This window comes from Paralichthys olivaceus, chromosome 9 (genome assembly GCF_024713975.1).
Source record: "Paralichthys olivaceus isolate ysfri-2021 chromosome 9, ASM2471397v2, whole genome shotgun sequence".
NCBI lineage: Eukaryota > Metazoa > Chordata > Actinopteri > Pleuronectiformes > Paralichthyidae > Paralichthys > Paralichthys olivaceus.
The window spans coordinates 1,499,271-1,526,947 of record NC_091101.1 but is presented as its reverse complement, the minus strand read 5'-3'; the positions used below and the strand labels follow the sequence as shown (position 1 = coordinate 1,526,947).

General features: G+C 39.6%; 1 protein-coding gene across 1 annotated transcript in view; it reads left to right on the top strand.

The window, feature by feature from the left end:
• The first annotated feature begins 1,229 nt into the window (after positions 1-1,229).
• Positions 1,230-27,677, top strand: part of LOC109641014 (storkhead-box protein 2-like) — a 73,795-nt gene continuing 47,347 nt past the window's right edge. The window contains exon 1 of the mRNA XM_069531052.1: positions 1,230-2,309. Coding sequence (XP_069387153.1) covers positions 1,970-2,309 — 340 coding nt within the window. The 5' untranslated portion in view covers positions 1,230-1,969. The remainder of the gene's footprint in view (positions 2,310-27,677) is intronic.

Sequence of the window (27,677 nt, the reverse complement as noted above, 5' to 3'; positions counted from 1 at the left end):
AAAACACTTTAGGAGACTCAGGGGTAAACAGTGTTAGAGCAGTATTCAATTCAATTGAAGTAACTGGTGACCAAATTTTCAAATGTAATAAAACAGAAAAATTGAACATGCCTCCATACTGCTCATGTGGTGTCAACCCAGTGTCTGCAAGCCCCAACATTCATATTCAACTCGAAACCATTTAATTTATACCATGTTTTAAGCCTAAAGTCCACCAGAAGTGGCTAAGCTAGCAGAAGTTAATACGTCTGAGTGACATTTTTATTCCCAACACTTGGAATTTACTCTTTTGCTGCCCCAATAATAATGCTGTATATTTCTCTGCTGATGTCATCTATGATCTAATTTTACATGCTTAAATTTGTCTTCTGATAATAGTCTAAATTTATTATAATTTGCTCCTTCAAACTTCCATCTGCCTTCTTTGTCATCCTAATCCATTTTCCTTTCTACACCTACCTTCTTGAATATTGGATAGTGATCACTCTCTATGGGGCTTTCTTTGAATACTACCCAACAAGCTTTACCGGATAATGACTGTTCAACTAAAGATAGATCTATAGCTGACTCTCTTCCTTTCACCAAATTCACCCTTTTTCCTCATCCATCATTTAAACACACTAATTATTTTTCATCCATTACATCCTCTAAAAGATCTTTATTAACCTCCTCCTGTGCACCCAAAATTCAATAAAAATAGAAATAAGGCATTCAAGGTATTGAAGAATACGCACAATTTTCAATATTTTATTGAGTACAAAAGTAAACTTATTATTGGAAGTAATATTATGACTTACTATGTAGAACTACATCACTAGACAGGGTATGGGGTATGATTAAAAGAATGGCTGGAAATAGAAGAGAAAATGGGTATCCTATCATGTAAGATAGAGGGTACGTAATCGTAGATGTGATTGTGATTACTGTAACACACAGGAAACCATAGAACATTTAATGATTCAATGTCATCAATACAAACAGGAAAGGCAAATTGTCATTACATTGCTACTGGAAGAAATGCTGACATTGAACTCTGTGCATGTAGAATGTATTCATATATATACGTAATATAAGTTTTAATATTTTCTTTTCTAACTTGAACAGGACTAATCAAAATAATTTTGTGTTGACTGAGAAACATTCGGATTCACACTCCAGTTCAGAAGGTGGCGTTAATGCAACCTAAACGTTGTTTGCCAACCACCTTAAAAAAGCAGCGGGGGCAGCAGCAGCAGAAGAAGAAGCCGAATAAATCGAACAAGAAGAAGAAGAAGAGGAAGAAGAGGAAGAAGAACAAGAATGTGCTGTTTGCGTAATTGCCACTCCGTTTCAGAACTCCGTATTGACGCCGTTATCATACCTGGAACCTGGATAGGACCGTCCCGAATCTTGCAATGCTCCCCTGCACTGGATCGGAGCGTGCCAGGCCACAACACGACACCGTTCCCCCACGGCTGCTGACATCGCCCCCTTGTTAACCTTAAAGGCAGCAACAAACAGGTGTCCCACGAGTACGGGTTTGTGGCCGGCGACGAGAGGAGGGGTCTGGTTGCATCTTTTGCGTGGGTGAATTAATTTCCAAATTAGCATCCAGTTAGCTAGCTGTAATGCTAGGCAATTAACGTAACTATCAGGGTTGTATTGAAAATCGCAAATGTCGGCTGTCATTTGTGGTGGACAGTGTTTTACGGGGATCTCCAGTAAATACAGGGGCGGTAACGGAGCGTTATATCACGTCCATATAAGAAGACGGACCTAAAAGGTGCATGAATGTGTTCAGTGTAATGAGTCGGAGCTAGTGGGCTAGCTTCGTGGAAACACGTCGGTAGTCTGAAGAGCGTTGCACGTCGCTTTAGACGGTGCTAGCCAATATGGACGGTATTATTTCCACCAAGCCTCACTGTGTCTCGCATTGGGAAATGCAATGAGGAGACTGCAAGAGGAAAACCTCTAGAAGGCCGACACGATAATGGAGACTTCCTTGCAGATAGCTCCCCACTCCCTGGCAATCGTGCTAGCCAGGGTCGAGACTGGGGAAGCGACGGGGGCGGCCGGGGTCTCAGAGAGCGACGACCTGCCGAGGCACCACACAGGCTATGAGATTTTTGCCGATTTCAAAGCACAAAATACCCAGCAACGTGTGTGGAACCTACGGATTACCGAGGCTATGTCCGAGACCTTCTTCCTGGGCTGGATAGAGGAGCATGTGCTGCTGATCCAGGGGAAAGAGGACCACCTGGAGGTGCTGAGGGATGGATGGATGCGGAGGTACCTCAATCCACCTCGGGGATTCACCATCAAATACCTTGGTGAGGCCATTTCACTCACATGTCTACTTAAGGTTGGGCACATTGATTTTGCAGGGCTTTTGCGTTTGTTTTCATTTAGACTGTGGGGCAGAAGCAGTAGCATCATAGGAAAATTTAAATTCTAAGGGCATTACAACCGCAGAGGTGGGTGGTTAAATCGTGGTATCTCCTATGTGCAACATAATTGATTTAGTTGCCGCTTTTCTACATTTTAATGCTCACCATTTATGCCTGTTCATGTACATAACTAGGCTTACACATTTTCTTTTGTAAATGACCCACAACTAACTATAACTTGGAATATTAATGATGTACATTTCACAGTCAGTACAACTTAAAAGATTTGTTGTCAAGTCAGGCCTCATGACTTGCACAGCTACTAACCTGTAGTAACATATGTTGAATGCCTTAGTTAAATGGTAAATGGTTGTATTTATATAGCGCTTTTCTAGTCTTGATGACCACTCAAAGTGCTTTACGTTACAGTTTTTCATTTACCCATTCACACACACATTCATACATACAGTGCTTCTATTACTAGCACTTTTTGTTGTTCAATGGGGCACAGCCACCCTATTTGTTCCTAATAAGAGAGGAATCAGGTTTTACCTCAATCCCTTTAAACGTCTATTGATTCCTTTGGTTGCTCCACTCCATTTACTGTCATACACTGAACTTAATAGCAGACAGGACAGGGTAAAATAAAGATATTAGTTTTGCTTGTTTTTTTTTTTGTCTTTTCATTTTTGCGTCTGTCGCCTGTTAGAAGTGTCATCAAGCCTCATACTCGTTTGTGATGAATCCAGCAGGGTATCTCCTGCTGTGTTCTCGCGTCGACTTCTCCTGGATTTCTATGGACTTAATACTAGGATGCCAGGTGGATAAATTCTGTAGAAACTGTGGAGCATCTCACTCGAACATTTCCTTTCATACATGCACCTCCTCTGGAGAAAATACGTCTGAAAATGTCTGAAAGCAGCTTATGTTGGCTTCAATTCATTTGTGCTTTCAATTAGGCTATAGCTGCAACTATTTGATTAATTATTTACTAATTTTACAGATATATAACCGGGGGCTATTTTGTAAAATAATGTATGTTCTCTATGATGATTTTGTGTTGTTCTATTTTATGTCTCAGTCAATTGTATACGTTTTGGTTTTGGAGTTACAAAATACATTTTGTAGATTAAATTTAATGACAAATTAATAAAGAACTTCAATAGTTCTGTCTTGTTAAAATATTATCAACAAACCCAGATGTGTCCACTTGTGTAGTTCCATTGAGTTTATATGCCATTGTGTGTAGTTTTAGTTTCATCAGCCTAAACTATGACAAAATATGTTTGTCAATAACCTTTTTCCTCAAGACTAAGACTAGAAGATGATGAGGAGGCCCAGATGTTAATTATCAAATATGACTTTAAAGATGATAACTAGTACCTATATTTATTTTTGTTGATAAAAAAAAGTGTAACCTGTATGTTATCCATCCATATTTGTTTGAGAATCTTTTCACTCTGCACCACTCCACTATTGTCCTGTGGTCATAATTAGTCGTTAAATGTTTCTTAACTATCCTTGCATGTTTTGTTTCTCATTGCATCAGTGTTTTGTAAGGTTTATTTCTAATGCACATAGTGGTCACGCACACAGATACTCCAGAGTAACAGTGATAATACAATATCAGATTTCACAATGACTTAATTCAGTGATAGGTACTAGGCCTGTCAAAATTGCTCCAAAATGACGTTTGAATATTTGCTCTAAAAAAACACATAGGTTCGAACCATTCGAATATATGTGCATGCGCATTATGTCAATAACAGGAGGACAAACTAATACAACGAGACATAACTACTTGTATAGGTATTTTTATTTCAGTTTTAACATAAAACATACGTTCACATTACAAAATAAGTAAATGAACTAACCGTAAAAAAAGACCGCTCCGTCGCTCGCCCCCACCTCTCTCTCTACTGATTAAAATAAACAATTTATTAATAACGGTTGGTAATAACGGGTCTCTGTGGGTGATGTGAGCTGAGGGTAGTGGAAGTGTATATTGCGAGTTTAGGGGGCACGTCAGCCAGAGCTGTAGTGGGTGTGTATGAGAGTGAATGACTGCTGCCTGCTGAACATAGGGTCGCAGGAAGAAGGATCTGAAGTGCCCGTGTTTCGGCTACAAAACCCCACCGAACTGATCCGAAACCAGCCCAAATTTGTATCCACCCACCTGGCAACCGTGGTCGCGTCTCACTTTCAGCAGTGAGTGACGCTGTGCAAGTGCAACTCCTGTGGCCTGTCCCATCATGCAGTGCACCCACTCGCAAAGCAGCCGCTGATGTGTTTTTTTCCACAGTCGAATATTAATTTTCACAATCGAATATCCGTTTTATTTTAATATTCGAATATACATTTTCGAATTTAGAATATTCGTTGACAGCCCTAATAGGTACTAAAACCGGGTATTAAACATACATTTAAAAAAAAAAAAAAAAAAAAAAAAAAACATACATCAGGGCTAGAATTGATTATCTCCAGAAGCATTTCTCTTCTCACTTGCTGTCTGTGACACACACACAGGAACAGAAATCCTCCCTCTTGAGGAAGGTAGAAGTACATGTTTGTTCTGATTTAGGATTGAAAAGATGTTTTCTTTGCCATGTCCACACAGTATTGTAAATGAAAGCTCAGAAGCTTTTTAATTAAGCATTGGGAAGTTTTAAGGATTATGCTGACAAAAACTGAGGTATGTTTTGTTGTTAAGGAATGTACCTATTTTTAAAGAAATATTTAAATTGTGGACTTCTTGTTGGATGTAAGTCATAGACCCCAGAGACTTAATTCATAGTAGGGCGTGATATATCTAGGGATGTCGCGATAATGTGATTTTATGATAACTGCGGTTTCATAACGTCATGATCTCATAACCGTAAGAATTTTAAAAAGTACGATATCTAACTATGGTGTCCTGCCTGTTGTGGAAAACCTGCTGATCAATGGTCACCTCATCAATGAAGAAAGCGTTCAGGAGCCCTTTGATGTCTTATGCTGAAATATTTATTGACGCTTGGCCAGGGAGAAAATCAGAATTCATCCATACAACGTCTGTGCATGATGCTCTCTCATATTCTGAAGTCTGCTTTCCTTCAGTCACACTTTAAACCCCAACAGATTATTTAATCTATGGGTCTGCTAGTTCCTAAACAATCAAATGTATTTACTAGTTATGGAGACAGTAGTGCCTGCTTACGCAGTCTCATATCTGTGATGTCTAGGGAGTGAAGGCTTTGACCTTCGCCAAGCTCTCGCACTTCCCAAACACGACAGCCTGTTGCACTCTGCCCCAGAGAGGACAAGAGACAGTGTCTATGAAAATTCCATAACACTGCCTCTTGCGAGTCATGTTATTTGTGTGTGTGCTGCGCGGTGAAATGTCTCGCGAGTCTCGTTTTGGGTGCGCAAGCCACTGTATCGTTAATTGAGAAGAGGAAACTGACTCAACGGCCTTATTTCCACCGACGTCAGACAAAGACTTCCATCTGAGGAGTTCACAGAGAGGGGAGATCTCTCTCTCTCTCTCTCTCTCTCTCTCTCCCTCCCCCTCTCTCCCTCCCCCTCCCATCTGAGAGGTAATATTATAATAACTACATGAAGAATGTGGCTTGAACCAGTTGAGTTTACCTGTTTACCTTTTCACAACTAGTCAACACCTCGCTCACAAAACAGAACAACTTTGTCGGCCCTTCAGAATTAAAGTGCCACACAGATACACTACTTATGATGACAGGAAACACAAATTCACTGACCAACCTTCCACAATAAGGAATCTAAATAAAATTGCTTACATAAATTACTTTTAAATTGCCAAACGTTACATTTTAAAAACTAACCGGATATTTTGGTGATAATAATAAATATTTTATTTAATTAGCTATATTATTTGCTATATATTTGCTAAATATTCTTCCTCTGACAATAATCTTGGCACAAAAATTTCATATTGTGACATCCCTAGATATATCTGCCTATTAAGTTTCACAAATCTATGGGAATTTTTACTAGAAAGTGCTACTTCATTGACACCTCATATACTTCCCCTTGAACTTTGTCATACAAACTTATAAACTTGTAGAATAAAAATACAAAAACTATGATGAGAGTTCCCTACTGCTCTGGAGAGAGAAAATACCATAATAACTCTCATATTAGACAGATCTAGTACAGACAATTGTGCATTCATTCATCACAACAGATATTATTTTGAATGGAGAGAGTACGAGTGTAACTATGATATTTTCAAAGTGTTGCACTGTGGATTATATGTTGCTTTGTCATGTTGCTAGGTGAGACGAACATTTTCAACCATGTTTACAGTGAGTATTCTAGAGTTTCAGAGTGTTTGTTTGGTCCAGTTCAATCTGCAGGAGTCTTTGATAGCTGCTACACTATATAGACAAAAGTATTGGGACACACCTCTTAATCTTCCAATTCATGTATTTCATTTAGCCCCTAACCCTAACCCATTGCCACAGGTTTATAAAATCAAGCACCTAGCCATGCAGTCTGCCTTTACAAACATTTGTGAAAGAATGGGCATTTAAAGAGCTCACTCAATAACTGTGTTATTTTTATTGCTTTCTTGTACCAAAACCTCCTCTGGCATTAACATCATCACAAAAACAGTGCACCAGGAGCTTCATGGCATGGTTTTCAATGGCCAAGCAGATGCATGCAAGCTTTACATCACCAAGCACAATGCCATGTGTCAGATGGAGTTGTATGAACTAGACTCTGGAGCAGTGGTAATGTGTTCTGTGTTCTGAGTAAAGAATCAGGCTTCTCTATTTGGCAGTCTGATGGATGAGTCTAGGTTTGTCAAATGTGAGGAGAACCATACGTGCCTGACTGCATTGTGCTACTATAAAGTAGGGCTGCAGGATTTATCAAAAATCTATCATCATCAAGATATTAACGTGCCTGAACGTTTTGCCCGAGATGATCAAAAACTGCAATAAATTGTGTTCCATGTGCCATGCACTCATGCTCTGCATATTTGGCCAATCAGATGGAGCCATGCTGCCCTAGATAATAAATTAAAGACTTTCAGACCATTGACAGGTTTTTACCCCAATCAATCATTGTTGGAAGAAGAGGATAAGAAGATAATAGAGAGAAAACTGATAATTTCAAAACAGACATTTGCCTGAGCGAGGGGGCTCGTATACAAAGTTTCGTTTTTTTGTTGCTGCCTTCGGGCGCTGTTGAAAAACCAAAAACCAAACACTTCACAGAAAACAACCAAGCTAAAGTCTCCTGGTGTGCACAGTTTAACCATTTACTGAAGTATAGTGGGTTGTTTACTGTTTTTTTTCAATTGATTAAACCTGTATAATAAAAAATATTCGTCAGTGTTTAATTGCAGCATCGTCCATTCACAGCTTCCTTTTGTCCTGAGGTACCTGAACATACTACCAATAAGTATGCAGCCATTAGTATAAGTCTGGTGGCTTTAGTTCTGCCGCTTGTTACTGTTAATCGGTGAAAGGGGGGTGGAGGTAACGCTTTTGGGGTAACCCTTGCAAACAAGTAATAAATATAGTTATCTATGTTGTAGTAGACACTGATATTATAGTCTGTGCATGGCAGGCTGCAGCCGTCTGTCAGTGTCTAATGGCAGGAGAGGGGGCATCATGATGTTGGCTCAACTCAAATGCAAAAGTAATACTTACCCAACTAATTGATGGAATAATCGATAGAATACTTGATAATCAAAATAATCGATAGCAGCAATCTTGGTGGTTCCAAGAGTCTGTCAGAGTAGAACAGGAGGTAGAGCATTCAGCTACCAGGCTCCTCTCCTGTGGACCCGCTCCCACTCTGGGTTCAGGAGGCATACACCATCTCTGCATTTAAGGTTAAACTAAAAACATTACAGACTCTTGGAACCACAAGAGAGCCTGCGTTTTGGGAACAAAGTGATCTATTTGGATAATACGGTGTTATGAGCTCTTTGATATATGAAGGGGCTTCATTGTTAAGGGCTTTATATGTGAGGAGCAGGATCTTGTATTCTATTCTGAATTTTAAAGGGATCCAATGCAGAGAAGCTAAGACAGGAGTAATATGATCTCTCCTTCTAGTTCCAGTCAGCACTCTGCAATCAGTTGCATTTTGTACCAAATGGAGGCTTTTCACAGACTTCCTGTGACAACCTGATAATGTAGAGTTACAGTAATCTAGTCTAGAGGTAACAGAAGCGTGGACGAATTTCTCATTATCCTTCTGAGACAGGATGTTCCTCATTTTCACAATGTTGTGCGGCTAGCTGCCAGACACCAACATGTAAAACATGATATTTCCTGTTACAACTAGTGGGCACTATGACTATTATCAAATATTATCATATGGATCTGTTTAGGGCAAGAACTTGGTTGTTGTACATTCTAGGGCTGTCAACGAATATTCTTAATTCGAATATATATTCGAATATTTAAAAAACTGTGATTTGATTGTGAAAATAAATATTCGACTGTGGAAAAAAACACATCAGCGGCTGCTTTGCAAGTGGGCGCACTGCATGACGGGTCAGGGACAGGCCACAGGAGTTGCACTTGCACAGCGTCACTCACTTCTGAAAGTTAGACTCGACCAGGGTTGCCAGGAGGGTGGATACAAATTTGAGCTGGTTTCAGATCGGTTCGGCTGGGTTTTGTAGCCGAAACACGGGCACTTCAGATCCCTCTTCCCGCGACACTCTGTTCAGCAGGCAGCGGTCTAAGTTTTACGGTTATTTCATTTACTTATTTTGTAATGTGTAGGTATGTTTTATGTTAAAACTGAAATAAAAATACCAATACAGGTAGTTATGTCTCGTTGTATTAGTTTGTCCTCCTGTGATTGACATAATGCGCATTGCGCATGCTCATTTATTCGAATGGTTCAAACCTATGTGTTTTTTTAGAGCGGATATTCGAACGTCATTTTGGAGCAATTTTGACAGCCCTAGTACATACTCACTTTGAGGCAGATTGGACAATATACATGGACCTTATAAGGACTTCTTCAATGTAAAACATTACATTTCTTGTTACAGCAAGGTCGCACTATGACTATTATTAAATATTATCATATGGATCTGTTCAGGGCGGGACCTTTGTTGTATATATTTGGTGTCAGGCTGATTTGAAAGTGTACATGGAAGTTATGAGCACTTATTGTTTTCACGGGTATCATCGAATTCACCGCCATGGATCCTAACCCACGCCCCTGACGTAAACTCATAAATAAGTCTCTAACATGACATAAACCAAAGTGAAGTCGATTGCACGAAATCTGTAGGTGAAAGTATGATTTTGTAAAATGTGAAAATGCCAAAAATCAAGCCAAAATTGCACGTTTAATCCAAAATGGTGGCCTTTCTGTTGGTTGTGGCCAGGGGTAGGTAGAGGATGTTAAGTGCATCTAGGCATGACACACGTGTGCAAATTTTCATTACTCTAGACAAAAGTAAAGGGGTAGGAAGACCCATGTTGAAAATTTATAGTGGGGCGCTATTGAGCCATTTTTGGATGTATGTTGCTGTAAACATTAAAATATATAAATGTTCATCAGATGTAATGCGCCTGCATAATTTGGGGAGTTTTTAAGCATATGGAGTGACGTTACAACCATTTCCTGTTTGTTGGCATTCTGTCAAAGTGTACGCCATCACTATTCAATGTAGAGGCTTAAAGGTCCAGTGTGTAAGATTTAGGTGAAAGGGAACTATTGGCAGAAATTTAATGTAGAATAATCCTCATGATGTTTTCACTAGTTAATTTCATCTAAATTGTATGAATTATAGTTGTCTTTACCCCACAAAAGGCCCTTTTTATTTAAATTCCTTATATTTACATCGAGGGGGTCCTCTCTATGGAGGCTGCCATGTTTTTTACATTAGTCCAGACCAAGGTTATTATAGTTTTGAAATTTTCATTAGTTTTTATTTTTATTTAGTTTTTCAGTTAGTTTTTTTATTTCAGTTTAGTTTTAGTTAGTTCAACATGTGATTTTGTAGTTTTAGTTTAGTTTTTATTTTGAGGAATCGACTAGTTTCAGTTTAGTTTTTATTTAGTTTTAGTCTTAGTTTTAGTTTTTCCAGGTATTAAGAGAAAGCCGTGACTTGTAGAAGCTGAAAAAGGATTAAACAATGTGTGACACCAAATATGGTTTATCAAGTCCTTTAATTTCATTCTTTAACCATCACCTGCAGGACAGGCAGTAATCGAGGGAGAAAAGGAAACAAAAACGAAGCTGAATTTATCTGCAATTCAGTTTTGTAGTTTTAATTTAGTTTTAATTTTTTTTGGAATTGTCGTTTTTATTTTTATTTCAGTTAACTAAATTATATTTTCATTGCTAGTTTTAGTTTTAGTCTTAGTTTTCCTTAACTATAATAACCCTGGTCCGGACTAAACAAACCAAACATCTTTTGTGTTTTTATGAAAACTGAAGGCTACCACAGGTTATTTTTCATATTTGGAAGGGGAGGGTGAGGTGAGGGGTGTTCAGCTGCAAAATGCAATTTCAACACTAGATTCTACACACTGTAACTTTAAGTGTCACAATATCACTTCACCAATGCTTGTCCTGGTGTTGTAGTGTGCACAAAACGTTGATGTCTCAATTTTCATTATGTTTAAATGCAGCCTCTGCATGTACTGATCAGGTTCTAGTAAGTTATGATTAGTAGGGCTGCACAATATTAGGAAAACATGCGAAATGTGATAACCTTGATAACACTTTTTGAACATTTTACCGTGAACTGTATACCTTCAATGACAATGAACCAGACCCCAATAATATAAATAGATTCCTCAATAATGTAGACCAGTGGAGTCAAACTCAATCACAGAGAAGGCCGAAATTAAAAACTGGGACGAGGGTCAACATTTATTTAACGGGATAGACAGGATATTGGATAAAGTGCAAAAAGAAAACATATTTAGGTAGGCTTCATTCACCTTTTATTAATTTCTTTAGCCCGTTCTTTAAAGTTTGGGGTTAGGTTCTTTGCTGTGGAAACCCTCAAGATGGAGTGAAGGTGTGCATTAATGAGATGACTCCTGTGTGGGTTTTTGTTAATCTTCATAACAGAAAAGCATGTGGGTGAACTTGGCGGGGCACAGACAGCAGCACACAGGCACTGGGATCTCTGGAACACTGGAAAAAAAATTAACTGACACCAAATACTGCAGGTGAAGAGGGGCGCGGGTTCCGTGTGCGTCTAACTGGGCATTGCGCACCATGACTCGGCCATTATATATATTGAGATATTAATCAAATAACCAGAAAACCAAACCTTTTTAATTAATTCAAGAAAACGGATTTTACTTGTACAATCGTCCTGTGCCACTGCACTTTACTTAAAACATTGCATACAAACCACTACATTCAAAAGGTGTATATAATGTACATACTCAGAATTGTTTAATTAATTACTTAATTTTTATTCTGTTGCCTTTTTATATTTCTTTATTCTCTTGTCTACTGCATTGTGACTTGCCTGCTGCGGAAACAACTGAATTTCCCTGGTTCGTGAATTAATAAAGTTTAATCTTATCTTAAATCAGCACCACTGCACTGAGGCGCAATACTCTGCGCAGGTCAACAAGTGACTCTGCTGCTCTGATGTTTTCAAATCATCACACTTAGAACTGATCTTTATAAAAACGTGCTGAATTCATATTTATGTTCCTGAATAAACAGGGCATGCCTTCTTCTGCAACAAAGAAGTTAAAACACAGCCAGAGTGTGTTTCTCTCTGTGTGTTTCTCTGTGTGTGTGTGTGTGTGTGTCCCCTTTCCTGAAGCAGCAAAGTTATAATTATTCAGTGGTGGGAAAGCGCTGAAACTATGAACGTAGCGGAAAACATGATTATGTCCAGTCTTGTGAAAGCTTGCATTGACTTGATAAAGGTTTGACAAATTTTGCATGCAAAGAACTTGTTAAAAGCCTTAACACCAACATTACTTAGAAAAAAAAACAATTCCAGCACAGCAGGAATCTGTGATTGACCTTATTTATTTAAAAGTTGATTTATCAATTCTTTCAGGCATTGATCAGTGTGTAACTGGTTTAGTACCCAGAGGGAAAATATTACCATTACCAGGGAATCCAAACAACAAAAGTGGCGGGTCAACAGGGACTGATAATTTTAAAACTAGGAAACTAGTGACCAGGGGCAAATTTCTCAATAGATAACCCAAATGGCTCCCAGAATAAAGAAACACACAAGGAAAGGGAAAAGGAAGTGAAGCCCCATAATGGATGCTATGCCGGGAGAACGAATGGTTATTAATATATTTGTTCATGAACTGACTACCGAACAACTAATAGTGAATCAATGACTGTCTTTTATACTGACCAACAAAATCAATGCATTTAATCTAAAGATAGACGGCTTCATTTAAGACGTGGGTAATTTGTAACTCAGCGAAAAACAGCTCGTAACAGATGTTTTATTTTTATTTAATTTTTACACACAAACACTTAACTACAACAGAGAGACAAAGACAGTTAACAAAAGCAGAACAAAACAAAAAAAAGAATGAAGGGGAAAAAAAGGAAGGGATTTGGCAAATATAGCAAGATATATTGTATTATAAATAGATAATGTTCTCAGATGCAGGTTCTGCTTCGACATTGTAGTCAGTCTTGTCTTGCTGTTACAGTTCATGTCGGCTTCCAATCTGTCAAGTCTTGTTTAGTGAGTTTTTTGGGTATCACCCTCATCTAGCTCTGCATCCACAATGCAAAATTGTCTGGATCACACAAGTCCTTTGGATCATTAATGAACAGCTGAGCACTGCTGCAACCAGAGGTAAACGGCTACAGACCACTCACCTACAGCCAGGATGTTCTTCTCTAATTACTTTCTTCTGTCCTCTGAAACACAAAACAGGCAGGTATTCCCACATCGCTGATCTATCCATGTAAGAGACGGAAGTGAGGAGGTGCATGCATGAGACTGAAGAAGCGTCCTTTCAGACGATCATACTGACAAATGTACGTTCAAGAATAAAAAAATGTAGTTATTCCAGTGTAAGGTGAATAGGGTCTTCAGAGACGCCTGTATCACCGCCCTGACTGAAACCTGGCTTGATGAGGCCTGTCCAGACACTGAGGTCAGTTGTTATCATTTCACCTTGTTGTGAGCAGACTGAACTAGGCAGTCGGGCAAAGAAAGAGGTGGTGGTGTCTGCATCTTTCTCAACAACAGGTGGTGTAATAAAATCAAAATTGCACAGTCTGTAACCACTTCGTACAGACTACGTTTTCTTCCAGAGGGAATCCCCTACAGTGGTTACAGGCTGTGCACAGACAAGTGCAATGGATTTTGATGTTATTACACTAAATGTCCAAGGTTCTGGTTCGTAGTATGAGAAATCGGAACCACGACATATCTCCCTGCCCAACCCCATACGCTGCCACAGCAGCAGGTGTACGTAGCAGACGACTCGTCTCTGAAGCTGGAGTCAGGAGGATATCATCTGGTGGATTCTTTATTCCCTGTGGAGTTTCCCTGGAGCTCTTGGCCAACTTATACCCACCTGACTGACCAATTCCCCCCCATCACCAAATGCCCAAGGTTCTGGTTCGCAGTATGAGAAGTCGGAACCACGACAAATCTCCCTGCCCAACCCCATACTCTGCCACAGCAGCAGGTGCAGGTAGCAGATGACTCGTCTCTGAAGTTGGAGTCAGGAGGATATCATCTGGTGGATTCTGGGGACAAAACACACTGGACCTGGTCTACACAACACTGAGAGGAGGAGGTCCCTCTCCAGGATCAACGCTTGCAAAGCTGCTGGACCTGACAACATTCCTGGTCGTGTGCTTAAGGACTGTGCAGAGGAGCTCACAGATGTCCTCACAGACAGCTTCAACACCTCCCTGAACCAAGCTGTTGTCCCCACCTGCTTCAAGAGCACCACCATCGTCCCTATTCCAAAGAAGGCATCTCCATCGTGCTTCAACGACTACCGCCCTGTGGCACTGACCCCCATCATCATGAAGTGCTTCGAGCGGTTAGTCATGCAGCACATCACATCCATCCTCCCTCCCTCCTTGGACCCCTACCAGTTTGCATATCAGGCCAACTGGTCCACCGATGATGCAATCTCCACCGCCATCCACTCAGCTCTTACTCACCTGGACACTAAGGACTCTTACATGAGGATGCTGTTCTTAGACTTTAGTTCAGCTTTCAACACTATCATCCCCCAGCAGCTGATACAGAAACTGGACTGTCTAGGACTAAACACCTCACTCTGCAACTGGTTGCTGGACTTCCTGACCGGAAGACCACAGGCAGTCCGGGTCGGCAGCAACGCATCCAGCACCATCACAATGAACACAGGGGCCCCCCATGGATGCATGCACAGCCCCTTCTCCCTCTCTCTATATGTGGAGAAGACGAAGGAGATTGTTGTTGACTTCCGGAGAACCTCCACCCAGCACCCTCCACTGACCATCAACGGTGCTGCTGTGGAGAGAGTGAGTAGCACCAAGTTCCTGGGTGTTCACATCAGTGAGGACCTCTCCTGGAGCAGCAACACCGCATCACTGGCCAAAACAGCTCAGCAGTGCCTCTACTTCCTCCGCAGACTGAGAAGAGCCAGATCACCGGTCCCCATCATGCACACCTTCTACCGTGGAACCACCGAGAGCATCGTGACCAGCTGCATCGCTGTGTAGTATGGCGGCTGCACCGCATCCTGCCGGAGGACCCTGCAGCGCATAGTGAAAGCAGCTGAGAGGATCATCGGTGCCCCCCTCCCCTCCCTTCAGGACATCTACAACACACGCCTGGCCCAAAATACACTCAGCATTGCGGGCGACTCCACCCATCCCAACCACCCCTTCTTCACCCTCCTGCCTTCCAGGAGGAGAATGAGGAGCCTCTGGGCGAGAACCAGCAGACTGAGAGACAGCTTCATCCACCAAGCCATCCACCAAGCCCCCCCACAAACACTGGACACTGACACACACACCCCACCCTCTGCCCCCACAAACACTGGACAATGACACACACCCCCCGCCCACCCACCACTACGCACAAACCAAATGGCACCAGCCACTTTTATAAACTCAAAATATATATTATATATACAAACAAATTGCACTGTGTACAGTCAACTGCTGTACACCAACTGTTTACAATACTGTTTGCACTGTTATACTCTTAATCCTGTTTTTATCTGCCATATTTATATTTATACTGTAATTCTGTTAATTCTGTGAATAATGGAATATTTATATTTATATTATATTTATATTCCGCTGATAATTCTGTTTATATTTATACCGTTCATTCTGTTCATCCCGCCACATCTGCCATATTTATACTCTTTATATCATCTAGATTTGCCACTGCCTGTTTATGTCTTTTAATTACTTATATGTTTTTATATTTTATTTCATGTTTAATGCTGTTTGCACCGGGGATTAGAGGGAAACGCTATTTCAATTCTCTGTATGTCCTGCACATATGGCATTATTGATAATAAAGTTGACTTGACTTATTCCCTGTGGAGTTTCCCTGGAGCTCTTGGCTGATTTATACCCACCTGACTGACCAACTCCCCCCCACTTTTTCTTAAACATCCACCACATCACCCCTCAAAAAAACAAAACAAGTTATGAACCCAACAGTGGCTCAAAAACTAAGGACTGAACCAAACCGTAGATTTGGAGTATTATTACAGCCCTTGTGGTTATCATCTTTATCTACATCCTACCGGATGCAGTAGCTCATGCAGGCCAAATACCCAGAAACCCCGGTGTTCATGGTTGGTGACTTTTATAGCTGCAGATTATAGAGGGAGTTCTGCTCTCTCTCCACAAATATGTGGATGTACCCATAAGGAAAGATAATGTTCTGGACTCCTGGACTGGGACATTTTTCTGTGTGACCTGAAGAAAATACTTTCTTTGTTGTTGTTTTTCTTTTAATTATTAGTGAAATAAGGTGACACATCAAGACAAGGGGACAGAGTAGCAATGGAAGCACACATGCAGATAAACATAAAAGACATACAGACAAGGACACAGAGAAGTTACAGTTGTGTATCTGGCTGTGTTGAATTTTGTGTTATCAATAATTCAATTTATAATTTATAATAGTTACTATTACTGTTGTAATCGCCATAATAATATAATTAGCATACTATTACCATCATCCCAATTACTGAAAGTACAAATACATAAAAGAAACACAGAAAACAAAAAAAACCCCACTATGTATAAATAAATATATAAATAGATTCAAAAAACATCGGGTAGACCACTGTCAACCCACCCTAAATGTAAATGTACTTGATTGACCTTTTTCCATTATAATATTATCATTTATACCTGTATTTATGAAGTAATTCATTTATATCCAGTGTAGTGTTATGGGTGGAATAGGGTGTATTTTCCATGGAGATGTAATCTGGGGTAGTGGGATGTTGCAGCCCAGGAGGAGGGACAATGACTCTGTGGTGTTCTTCCAAAAGTGTTAAATGTGTGCAGTGCCAGGTGGCATGAATATAGTTATTGGGTTATTCTGTGTACAATGTGAACAGTTTTCTGGTGTAAATAAAACAATTTAAATTTTGTTTATTTTTATCAGTTGATATAGCTATATATCGCAATATAAATCAAATCAGTTCTTTTTTGCACATTTGTGTTTATGTACAGTGTTCTCCGTATGTACAAACAGATTTTTACTTGCTCGAACAATCATCCTGTGCCACTGCACTTATAACATTTTATACAATCCACTACATTTTATTCTCATAAACTCCAGAGTGAATCAAACAAACATGAAGTGATCAGTGATGGTGTCAGAGGGGAGGTGAGGAGGAAGCAGACTCTGCCAGAGACTCCAACACAGGACGACCTGATGTCGGTGTAACTATCCCAACCACATGATTAGTTCGGCGTGGCGCTATTCTCATCATCATTGGCTGTTTGTGTTGTCCGTCAAAATGTTCACGGGATTAGTTCTATCGACGATATATCCATGTCTTACATTTTTATCATGGAAAAGTTATATTGCAATAATTAGCAATATCGTTTTATCGCCCAGCCTTATATAAGTTGCAGGTTGGCATTGTAAGCCATGAAATTGATATTTTTGTAAATTTGTGTAGAGTCTTGAACTTTGCCCAGTTAATGGAGTAGCCAGTAACTTTGCCAATGGTCCAGGCTCTGGCCATCTCACACCTAGACTACTGCAACTCCCTCCTGGCTGGTATACCTGCTAGTGCCATCAGACCTCTGAAAGCTGATCCTGAATGTAGTCTTCAACCTACCTATGTTCACTTGCGTTACTCGCTCATCTGCTCTCTTCACTGGCTACCAGTGGCTGCCCACATCCATTTTAAGACACTCGTACTTGTGTGCTACTTTCAGTATTGTTGCACTTACATGGCACTTACATTGTACTTACTTTATTCTTGCTGTTCTGGGTTTGTACCCTCATGGTTGAATAAGGCCTGGGACGATAACAAATTTTGCTAGAACGATATATTGTCCCACAAATTATTGCTGAATGCACACCCTTTCAAATGCAATAAACTTTTATTTCTCAGTGTTTTTTACCATTGCAATTGTAATTTCAAGAATGTTTAAATATCCTAAAGAAATAAAACAAACAAAAAACATTAAACAAAAAATAAAATGGACTCTCAGTCTCTGTCAAAAATTGCACTTGAATTAAAATCACAATCAAAAACAATAAAACAGACCCCGTCTTTGTTAAGAAAAGCAGCACTCAAATATAAAACCACACACAACCAAAACAATAAATAAAATGGCTTTTGCGCTGTTCCATTCATATTTTCTTTGTCGACCAAACGCCTCAGTGAGTGTTGACTGTCGGGACGAAGGCTCTGCATCTCGAGGTGCAGTTTTTTTCCCCAGCTGGGAAAACTGGGTGGGGTGGTTATGCTTTAGGTGGGCATGCAAGTTTGTTGTGTTGCCTTTTTTTGTTGCCACCACTTATGAACAAATTCGGCATACTGGCTCGTCCATGTTGATGGGCTCACCTTGCTCATTCATTTTGAAGCCGAAATATTCCCACATCGGGGCTGTGACATTTGGCTTTGCAATAATCTTTTTTCCTTGCGTTGCTCCGCACGACGCTCACTTGCTGCACTCTGTGTGTGTAGCCAATGCTAGCGGCCCCGCCTCCCCCCACAGAGACAAAGAGACTGGATGACTGACAAGAGGGTTCACTCCGTTCATTCCGCAACAAACGCCCCCAGGTGCTGAGACCGAGCACAGAGTGAACCCTCTTGTCATCCAGCCTGTTTGGAGGCGAGAGACGAGGAAAGCAAACACGCATGCACATGGCAATATATCGAGGCCGGCAAAATAATTGAGTTCATTTTAATTTATCCTGCGATTAATTGATTTATTGATTATCGGCCCAGGCCTAGGTTGAATGCAGTTATTGTAAGTCGCTTTGGATAAAAGCGTTAGCTAAATGTAATATAATGCCTGTAATGTTGTTACTCTATCAAATGGCTGAGCTGAGTGGTTCTATAAAAAGTGCAAAGAGTAATGATGATAATGGGCATCCTTGTCTAGTTCCTCTATTTAGGTTGAATGCTCTAGATATCTGTCCATAAGTGATAACAGATGCTGAGGGTGTATTTTACAAAATTTTAAGTAAATTACCACCCTACCCTGTCAAACTCCTTTTCAGCATCCAGGGTTAGAATGATTAGAATGACGGTTATAGACTGTAGTCTAGATGCAAATGCTTTGCTTGTGATTTTAACATTGGTGTTTATTATGGCCATAGGGCTGTAGTTGGAGTAGTGTGGTAGTGTGTTGGGTCTTTGTTTGGTTTAGGGATGAGTGTTATCACGGCAATATTCATATGGTGATAATTTGGGAATTGAGCAGGATTTTGGAGATCATTTAAAAAAATAATCTAAACATGGTGACTCATTGTTGGTCATGAGTACTTAGTGCGTTCTTCAGTTTGTCTGGAGCGACTGGTTTGTCCAAAATCTCTACCTGGGTTGGGTTTAGTCATCGGAGAGAGACATTCTTCAGAAAGGCATCTGCGTCTTCAGGTGTTGTATCATGGTCAGGGGTGTACATTTTGGAGTAATAAAGTCTCAATGTTTCATTTACTGTGGAGAGCTCTTGTACATTGTTTTCAGAGGTATCTTTAATTGATGTGATGTCAGATTTTTCAGTTTGTTGTTTGCCAAGAGTTTACCAGTTGTATTGCCAAATCTTAAATATTGGAGTCTGAGAAGGTTGTATTCAATGTTTTTGTTGAGGAAGTTATTAGGTTTGTGTAGGTTTGTGTCCACGGCATCTGGTCTCTTCACTTCCAGCTGTAGAATATGTTATCTTGCAGTTTCCTCTTTTCTTTGTGGAATATGCTATTATTCTACTTCTTAAAATTACTTTTGCTATTACTCAAATAGTGCATTATGTCTGTGGTGTTATTAGTCTCTAGAAAGGATGCCTGTTCATGTTAAAATTACTTTATAAACTCTGGGTCAGAAGTTTGGTATTTAAGCAGCATCTAGGTGGTGGATGTGAGCTTGTTCCTGTTAATTCAACTCAATAAAATTTTATTTGTATAGTGCCAAATCACAATATACATTATCTCAAGGCACTTTAGGAATAACTCCCTCATTAACTGGAAGAAACCTCTAGAACCAGGCTCAATTCGGGCAGTCATTTGCCTCAACTGGTTGGGGTGAGCAGAGAAAAATGGGGAGAAGAAGGGAGATGGGTGGAAAAGAGGCCAGAGAAGAGAGAGAGAGAGATAGTGGAGAGGGGGAGAGAGACCAGGAACGCTTGAGCACCGCCAGGTATCAGTTCTGACTAGTTAAAATGAAAAAAAATAACAGTGTAAAGAAGTTATTGATTATTAATGATAGGAGCAACAATTCATATAATAATTAATTACTAATAAGTATGGTTAATAATAATAATAATACTGGTTGTTCTCTCTCAATGATTTAAGGATGATTGGAACATTGTCTGACATAATAATTGAGTGGATGTTTGATTTGTTTACTCTGTGTGAGTGAGATATTAATCAAAAACAAGTAAATGCATGAGTATGTTTTCTGATATGAGGAGAAGTAAGAACATTCTCTATAGTCTGGATTGTGTCGACTTCAGATTTCCATCAGTCCACACATATTGTTATGCCTCTGCGCTAGGGACAGCCAGTGGCGGGAGGCATGTTTTCAGATTGTCAGTCTTTCCCATTCTCATGTATGTGATAAGTCAACAATGCCTTGAGGGAATTTCATCAAATTTGGCACAGAGATTCACTTTGTCTTGAGGACAAATTGATTAGATTATGCTAGTAAAAGGTCAAGGTCATGGAGACCTCACAAAGCAAATGTTTTGCCTTGTGAAGGTGATATCTCCGGAACACCATCAAGGAATCCTTTGGCACAAAAAATTACTTGCACTCAAAGGACTAACTAATTTGATTTTGGAAGCCAAACAGGTCCAAGTGGCCTAACAAACTACATTCATGTTTTTCTTGTGTGTGGTATCTTAAGATCAGCTAGAGCAATTGTCTTAAAATTTGGTACAGACATTCACTTGGACTCAAAGATGAACAGATTATATTTTGGTGGTCGGAGGTCAAAAATTCAAGGGCACATGACCATGGCTTGTTTTAAACACATAATGTGAGCAATACCCAAAGGGAATTTCATTACATGTGGCACAAGATTCAATCTCGTGGCAACCAAGTGTGGCAATATCAGTTGAACTGCAAGTGGCAGATCTAGAGAATTGAATACCAACAACGCCACCTTAGGACTTGCACCTAAATAATCTATTTTTACTTTACTTTCTCTGAGAGGTTTTCCCAAAAACCACCCATGCCCAGGTAAATACACAAATGAATACAGGCACGATGTATAGCAATTTAACAAGTTTTATTATTCACAGTGATCAACAATATCTTTATTAAGTTTCTTTTTAAAACTAGTTCAATAGTTTTTGCTTTCCACAATCCAATAGTGAGCCTTTACTCATGACACACAGGTGTAGTAACTGATAAAGGTGACGTGAGGTCACTTCTCCCAAAATAATCAAACAAAAGGAAAAGACAGAAACCAAGCAAAATATCTATATACAAAACAACTGCAAACTCGAATCATAAAGAAAGAAAACATGCAACATGCATCAGTTCCGCAGATCCTTCACTATGCTGTACTAACTTCCACCAAATAGTCACAGTCTGATCGAGGTCAGTCTTGAACTATAATACTTAATATTAAAACGGCGTCTAAACCATGAAGGCAGAGCGTCTAAACAGTGCAGGCAGTGCGGCTATAAGCATAAATGAGCGAGGCACCAAGAAATAAACAATAACCTAGAGGCAAGCTCCGGAAGTAAAGAGTAAAGAGGCAACAAGTAAAGAGGCAAGGCAGGGCAACACAGCAGCCTAACAACAGGGAAGACACACAGCCAGCTGTTAGGGTACAACACATAGACACTAGCAGGCTAAACACGCAACAAAGAACTGTCAACACGGTATCTTATAAAAAACTTCACAGCGTAATGAGACTGTGCTACATACCTGGAGAACGAACCCACGACACATACCACGCCGGTACACCACGGCTCGGCGGAACTGCACACCGACCCGCACTCGCTTCGGCAGAGGAGAGAGAGCAACTAAACCGCAGCGGAGTATATATACAGGTCCGCATTAGTGGCCGATGACGCGGCTCCACTACAGGTGCGGGGAAAAGGGCATGCCACACACCTGGCGCGATCACCATGCGTGCTAAAATAAACAGACTGAGGGGCACAATCAAAATGCGAGAAATACACTGTAAACAACCATCCGGTTACACAAGCATGACGTCACCCATTGGTTTGTGAACTTCGGTTTTGAAGCCAAGAGTATCGAATTTGATCAGCGCCGTCTTGGCTATTTGGAGCCAGGCTGAAGAGGATGTAACCATATTTGGGTAAAAGGTAGGAGTTGGGTCTGACCTTTGACCTCCGACTCGAGGAGTGTAAACAAGCCCACCTACACCAGCTACTGACCACACCAAACTCATCACTGCGCTGAGAGCTAGCTGCTAACATAGTAAGCTTCCATCATCTGAAGTAAAGTTCCTTAAAAGTTTAATAATGTAAAAGGCCAGTGGTGCACATGTCCACATATTTCAGACATGTACTTGAAGTTAGCGTGCAAACTAATGTTACATTGTGTGTAAAATGTATTCTGACACTGTTTTGATCTGCAGAACATGAAGAGACATCAGAACAGATGTGAGCTGCTACATGAAGTGTGATGAATAATGGCTCCTGACTGTTTGCATCTTTCCTCCATCACCATCGTTACAGTCTAACTACACACATTTTAAATGTAAAAGCAGCTTGTGTTCCCCCAGTCTTTGGACTTTATTCTTACAGTAAACAGACGAATGCATCAGGTGCTTAAAATTTATATGAAATAATACTTTACTATTGTGCTTTCTCATTTCTAACATTTCTACTGTAAATTATACTCACTAAATATTAAGCAGTAGAGATTAATCCATCCTACAGTGAAGATCATGTTTCCCTTGATCCATAACTATATGTCATCTTTTGTTGGATTATATATGAATGAATGTAGTTTACTGTGCAATTATCTTTAAAACTCAATTTTACTACTTATGATTCACAGGAGCACATCTGGTAAAAAGTCACAGCAGCAACATGCACAGTATTGTAATCATAATCTACAAGAACACTTTGATGAATGTGTTGAAATTAATCACAGGCCTTTTACATTTTGGTTTTAGTCAAATCAGTCATTGATACTGTAGTTAAGATGTGAGTTAATACTTTGCTGATTTGTCCTATGACTGAAAACAATAATTCACCAAAGTGCCCTGTTTGATTTGTTATAAGGGGTAAAGGTGCAAAAACCAGGCAAGTTGTCTGTAGTCAATGTAAAATGTACTCAGCAGAGTTTAATCATAAATATCAGAGGTTAAGTAAACACTTAATCATTCATATCTAATACATACTTGTGTTAACAGCAGTAAACATTTGTTATAGAAGTCACAATTAGCAGGTGAACTTCAGGTTGTACAGTCCCAGCTGTTTACGATTGAGGACTTTTCATTTCACATTATTAAACACTTACCTGTGAAGGTTGTGACTAATTCTAGGTAAATACTTTGCAAGTTATGTAGTAAAAATGTTACTACCACCTCTAAAAACAGCAGAAATGAAGTAAAAGGTGTGGAGGGAATTTGCATTTAATACCCTGGTGAGGAAGTAAAAAATGACACTGGATAATTGTAATCAAAGTATTTAATATCGAGCAAAGCGAGATCACATAGAGTATATTGAACACAAACAAAGTTACAGTATTACCATTTGGCCAAATAGGGACAGAGTTCTCAAAGCCACTGCAGGCATCAAGAATCTGACAAATGTCTCTTCTGACGGGCTGGCTTTTATACACAAAGCTAGGAATACACATCTGTGCTCAGTCACATCACCATCAATCCATGATCACGCATCCTGCAACCTGCTGCATGGTGGAGAAGGTTTGGTTTCTCTTTCCTAGATGTACAAACTCTGCATATTTGATCAAACAGTTCACCGGTTTATCCAACTCACAAATCACAAACATTCTCCAGTATTACACCCAAGCAATAATTCCTAGTAGAACTTAAAGGGACAGTGTGTAGAATTTTGTGATATCTAGTGTAGAAGTTTCATGTTGCAGCTGAACACCCCTCACCTCACCCTCTCCTTCCAAACATATAAAAGAATCTGTAGAAGCCTTCAGTTGTCATAAAAACTCAAAAGGTGTTTAGTTTGTCCAGTCTGGATTAACGTTAAAAACATGGCGGCCTCCGTAGAGAGGACCCCCTCAATGTAAATATAAAGTATTTAAATATAAAGGGCCTTTTCTGGTGTAAAGAAAACTATAATTCATACAATTTAGATGAAACAATCTAGTGAAAAAATAATGAGGATTATTCTACATTAAATTTCTGACAATGGTTCCTTTTCATCAAAATCTTACACACTGGACTTTTGATGCTGATTCCAGCCGTTTGAACTGACCACATCGAGAGCATTTAGGTAAAACAGTTAGATCTAAAATATTTCCATTACAAAAGGTAATAAACTAAATCTGAGAATATAGAGAATCAAACACAAAGTTCTGTTGGTCTGTCATCTCAGAGGAAAATGAAGGTGGTTTATTGACATCATCATCACATCTAATTAAAGAATTAAGGATGTTGATATCCAGTCTCCGCCACATCCTGAGAATGGCACCAAATATTCTTACCCATACATGAGGTTGTCCTTCTGTTGACACGAGTCATCTGATCATTGGATGAGGTCCAGTTGTTTCATGTCATCATCATCAACTAAAGCATCAGTCATTCAACCTCTGGTAGAGTCAGCAGAGAGAAATAGAAAAATTGGTAATGAATAAGTTGGCAAAAATCTGACATTATCACATCAGAATTAAATAATCAGATTAGACACTGGCACCAACAAATCCAACATCAAGAACAAGGCTTAACTTGTTGTGAAAACCTCTTTGAAATTACTCTAAATCTATTTTCATTTATTTTGTGCCCTATCCGGCATGAGTTCCAAAGTCTTTTGTAGTCCTGTACAAAATTGCAAAGAATTTGTATTTATATTTACAGCATAATATCCAAACAAACTTTGTCTAAAGATGTCCATTTTATGAAATATCATGTGGTGAGACCATCAAGAAACGACCACTTTGGGACTTTTATTTTGAAATACATTAAAAAAGTAAGTTGCATCATATACCTGTTTGCCAGAAACCCATGGAAGCAACCTTTTTAACGGCTGGTATGTAGTTGCCCCATTTGGATATCATGTGGTGTGACCTCTAAAGCAATTCATTTTTAGTTATTTCTACAAATATATATTTTGATTCTAAATGTCATAGTGACCTTTTGTGCCAATTCTGTGCCTGTCAATTTTGACTGAACTTAAGAAAGTTACTGCGGCAGTACCCTGCTATAGGAGAAGAGAAAGGTATGTTAAAAAAATGTCAAATGATAACTATAAATAAAACAACATGAAGTACATATTGCTCTTGTGTGTTTTTCATAACCTGGAGGAAATGCATTTTATCGTTAAAATGTTCATCTATCATTATCATATCATTAGTCCAAAGTAACTTACAACTTATAGTCAAGCGGCAGTCATGCGGTAGGTGAAAATAACTTATTTATGTGGCCACAAACTTAACAAACATTTTATACCATAAGAAAGATCTTCATGCTCTCATCTCAGAACCTGAGTCAGCAACCTCATACTACTTGAGCTAAGTTGAGCAGCCAAGATCGGGCAAAGTTCAGAAAAGCCTGGGGTTAAGAAATGCCTGCAGTAAACACCACATGCCCCACTTCCACGCCGACATCAGCAGCATGATGATGTCAAGTTTATGAAAAGTGAAAGGCCACAAATGTGCACTGCACTTAATGTTTGTGATGATTATTATAAAATGTTTGTGTTCATTAAAATTCTATGAAATTATAATAAAATGTGGTTTTAATCTATTTTTTCTAGGGAATTTATTATTTATTGATCTCTTTAAATGAAATAACTCACTGTGGTCTCTCAAACACGTTTTGCCTTTTAAATGTTATATCTCAAAAACATCTCAAAGGAATTTTCCTTCAAATTTGGCACACATGTTCATTTAGACTCACTGATTAACTGATTTTTGGTGGCCAAAAGTCAAGGTCAAGTTGGCCTTAAAAAACATGTTTTTGGCCTCTTGAATGTGATATCTCAAGACTGCTTGAGGGAATTTGTTGTCAGTTGTCACCTGGACTAAAAATAAAGTTATTACATTTCTGTGGTCAAAGGTCAAATGTCACAGTGAATCTGGAAAAGAAGTAGAAATATGTACTTGGAAATTGCACTGGCTGGCTGAACCATACAACCGTAGTGCTGTATTTCTCATTTAATTATAGAGGTTGAGTAACTAGGTTTGTCTAGAAAATGAAAAGCGATCAAGATCTGGATTCAATACACAATTAAAATATCCTAAGATGATGTGGGAGTTGGGTAAGTTTGCTAATTCTGAAAAAAGGAATGGAAGGCGGGGCCATAAAAACTTTCAAATATAATGCTGTCTTTCTCCAAGATAGTAAAACATCCTTCCAGGTCTGTAATCAAAGATTTATGGAAATCCATACACACACAACAAGCAAATGTACAAACAAGGAAAGCATAAATAAAAAAGACACCAAAAAGCTTTCATTACATTTTTTTTATATAGCACCATATAGTAACATACATCATCATTACTGCCTCGATAGGTTGGGAGAGAGACACTAGGAGCAGTTGTGTTACCATCATACTAAAGACTGATAGTTATAATAAAAATGGTAAGAGTGATGTTTATAGACATAACGATGTTATTAATGAAACTAGCAACAGTTCTTTACATTTTAATTAATAATAATAATTATTGTCATCTGGATCGTGTAGCTCTGGAGTCAGATGCCTGAAGAATATGAGAGAGAGAGACAGAGACTGACAGAAACAAACTATGGCAGGGGAAAAAAAACAAACAGGGAGAGAAAAAAGTGCTCAGTTCCCCCAGCAGTCTAGGCCTATAGCGGCATAACTAAGGGATGGTTCAGGGCTCACTTGATCCAGCCCTTTCTATAAGCTTTATCAAAGAGGAATGTTTTAAATTTAACCTTATATATAGAGATGGTGTCTGCCTCCTGAACCCATAGTGGGAGCTGTTTCCACAGGAGAGGAGCCTTGTAGGTGAAGGTTCAACCTCCCTTTTTATTCTTAAGCTGTTTTCAGACATCACCAGAGAAATGGGTCCAGAGTCTGCCTTTCACACATGCATAATGCACCGGGAGGATTTTGCACAGACATGTTCACAACAGCAACAAATCCTCCGCATTGTTCAGGCGAGAGATGGAGCAGCAGAGTACAGCAGAGGCAGGAAGTGACGTACTAACTCCACACGTAATCGCGTTAACAGTACCCCGACACTGTCGTCAGCTTGTGAAGGAGCTGGAAAGCATCCCCCTCACTGAGGTGAAAAACATGGATCAGAATCGTTGGGTTACTTAACGTAATCCCTGGTTCTTTGATAACAGAGTGAGGTGTTTCACTATGGGAATCGCCTTGGCGTGACCAACTACGGAAGCTCCAGTGACACAAAGTCTGTCAGTGACAGACAGGTCGAACTCTGCTGGGGCCCCACCTCCTCATCTTACCACAGCCGACCCGCCCCTCTCAACTCATTCTAGACCGGTTTCTTCCCGTGTCTATGCGAGGAGGGACATGATC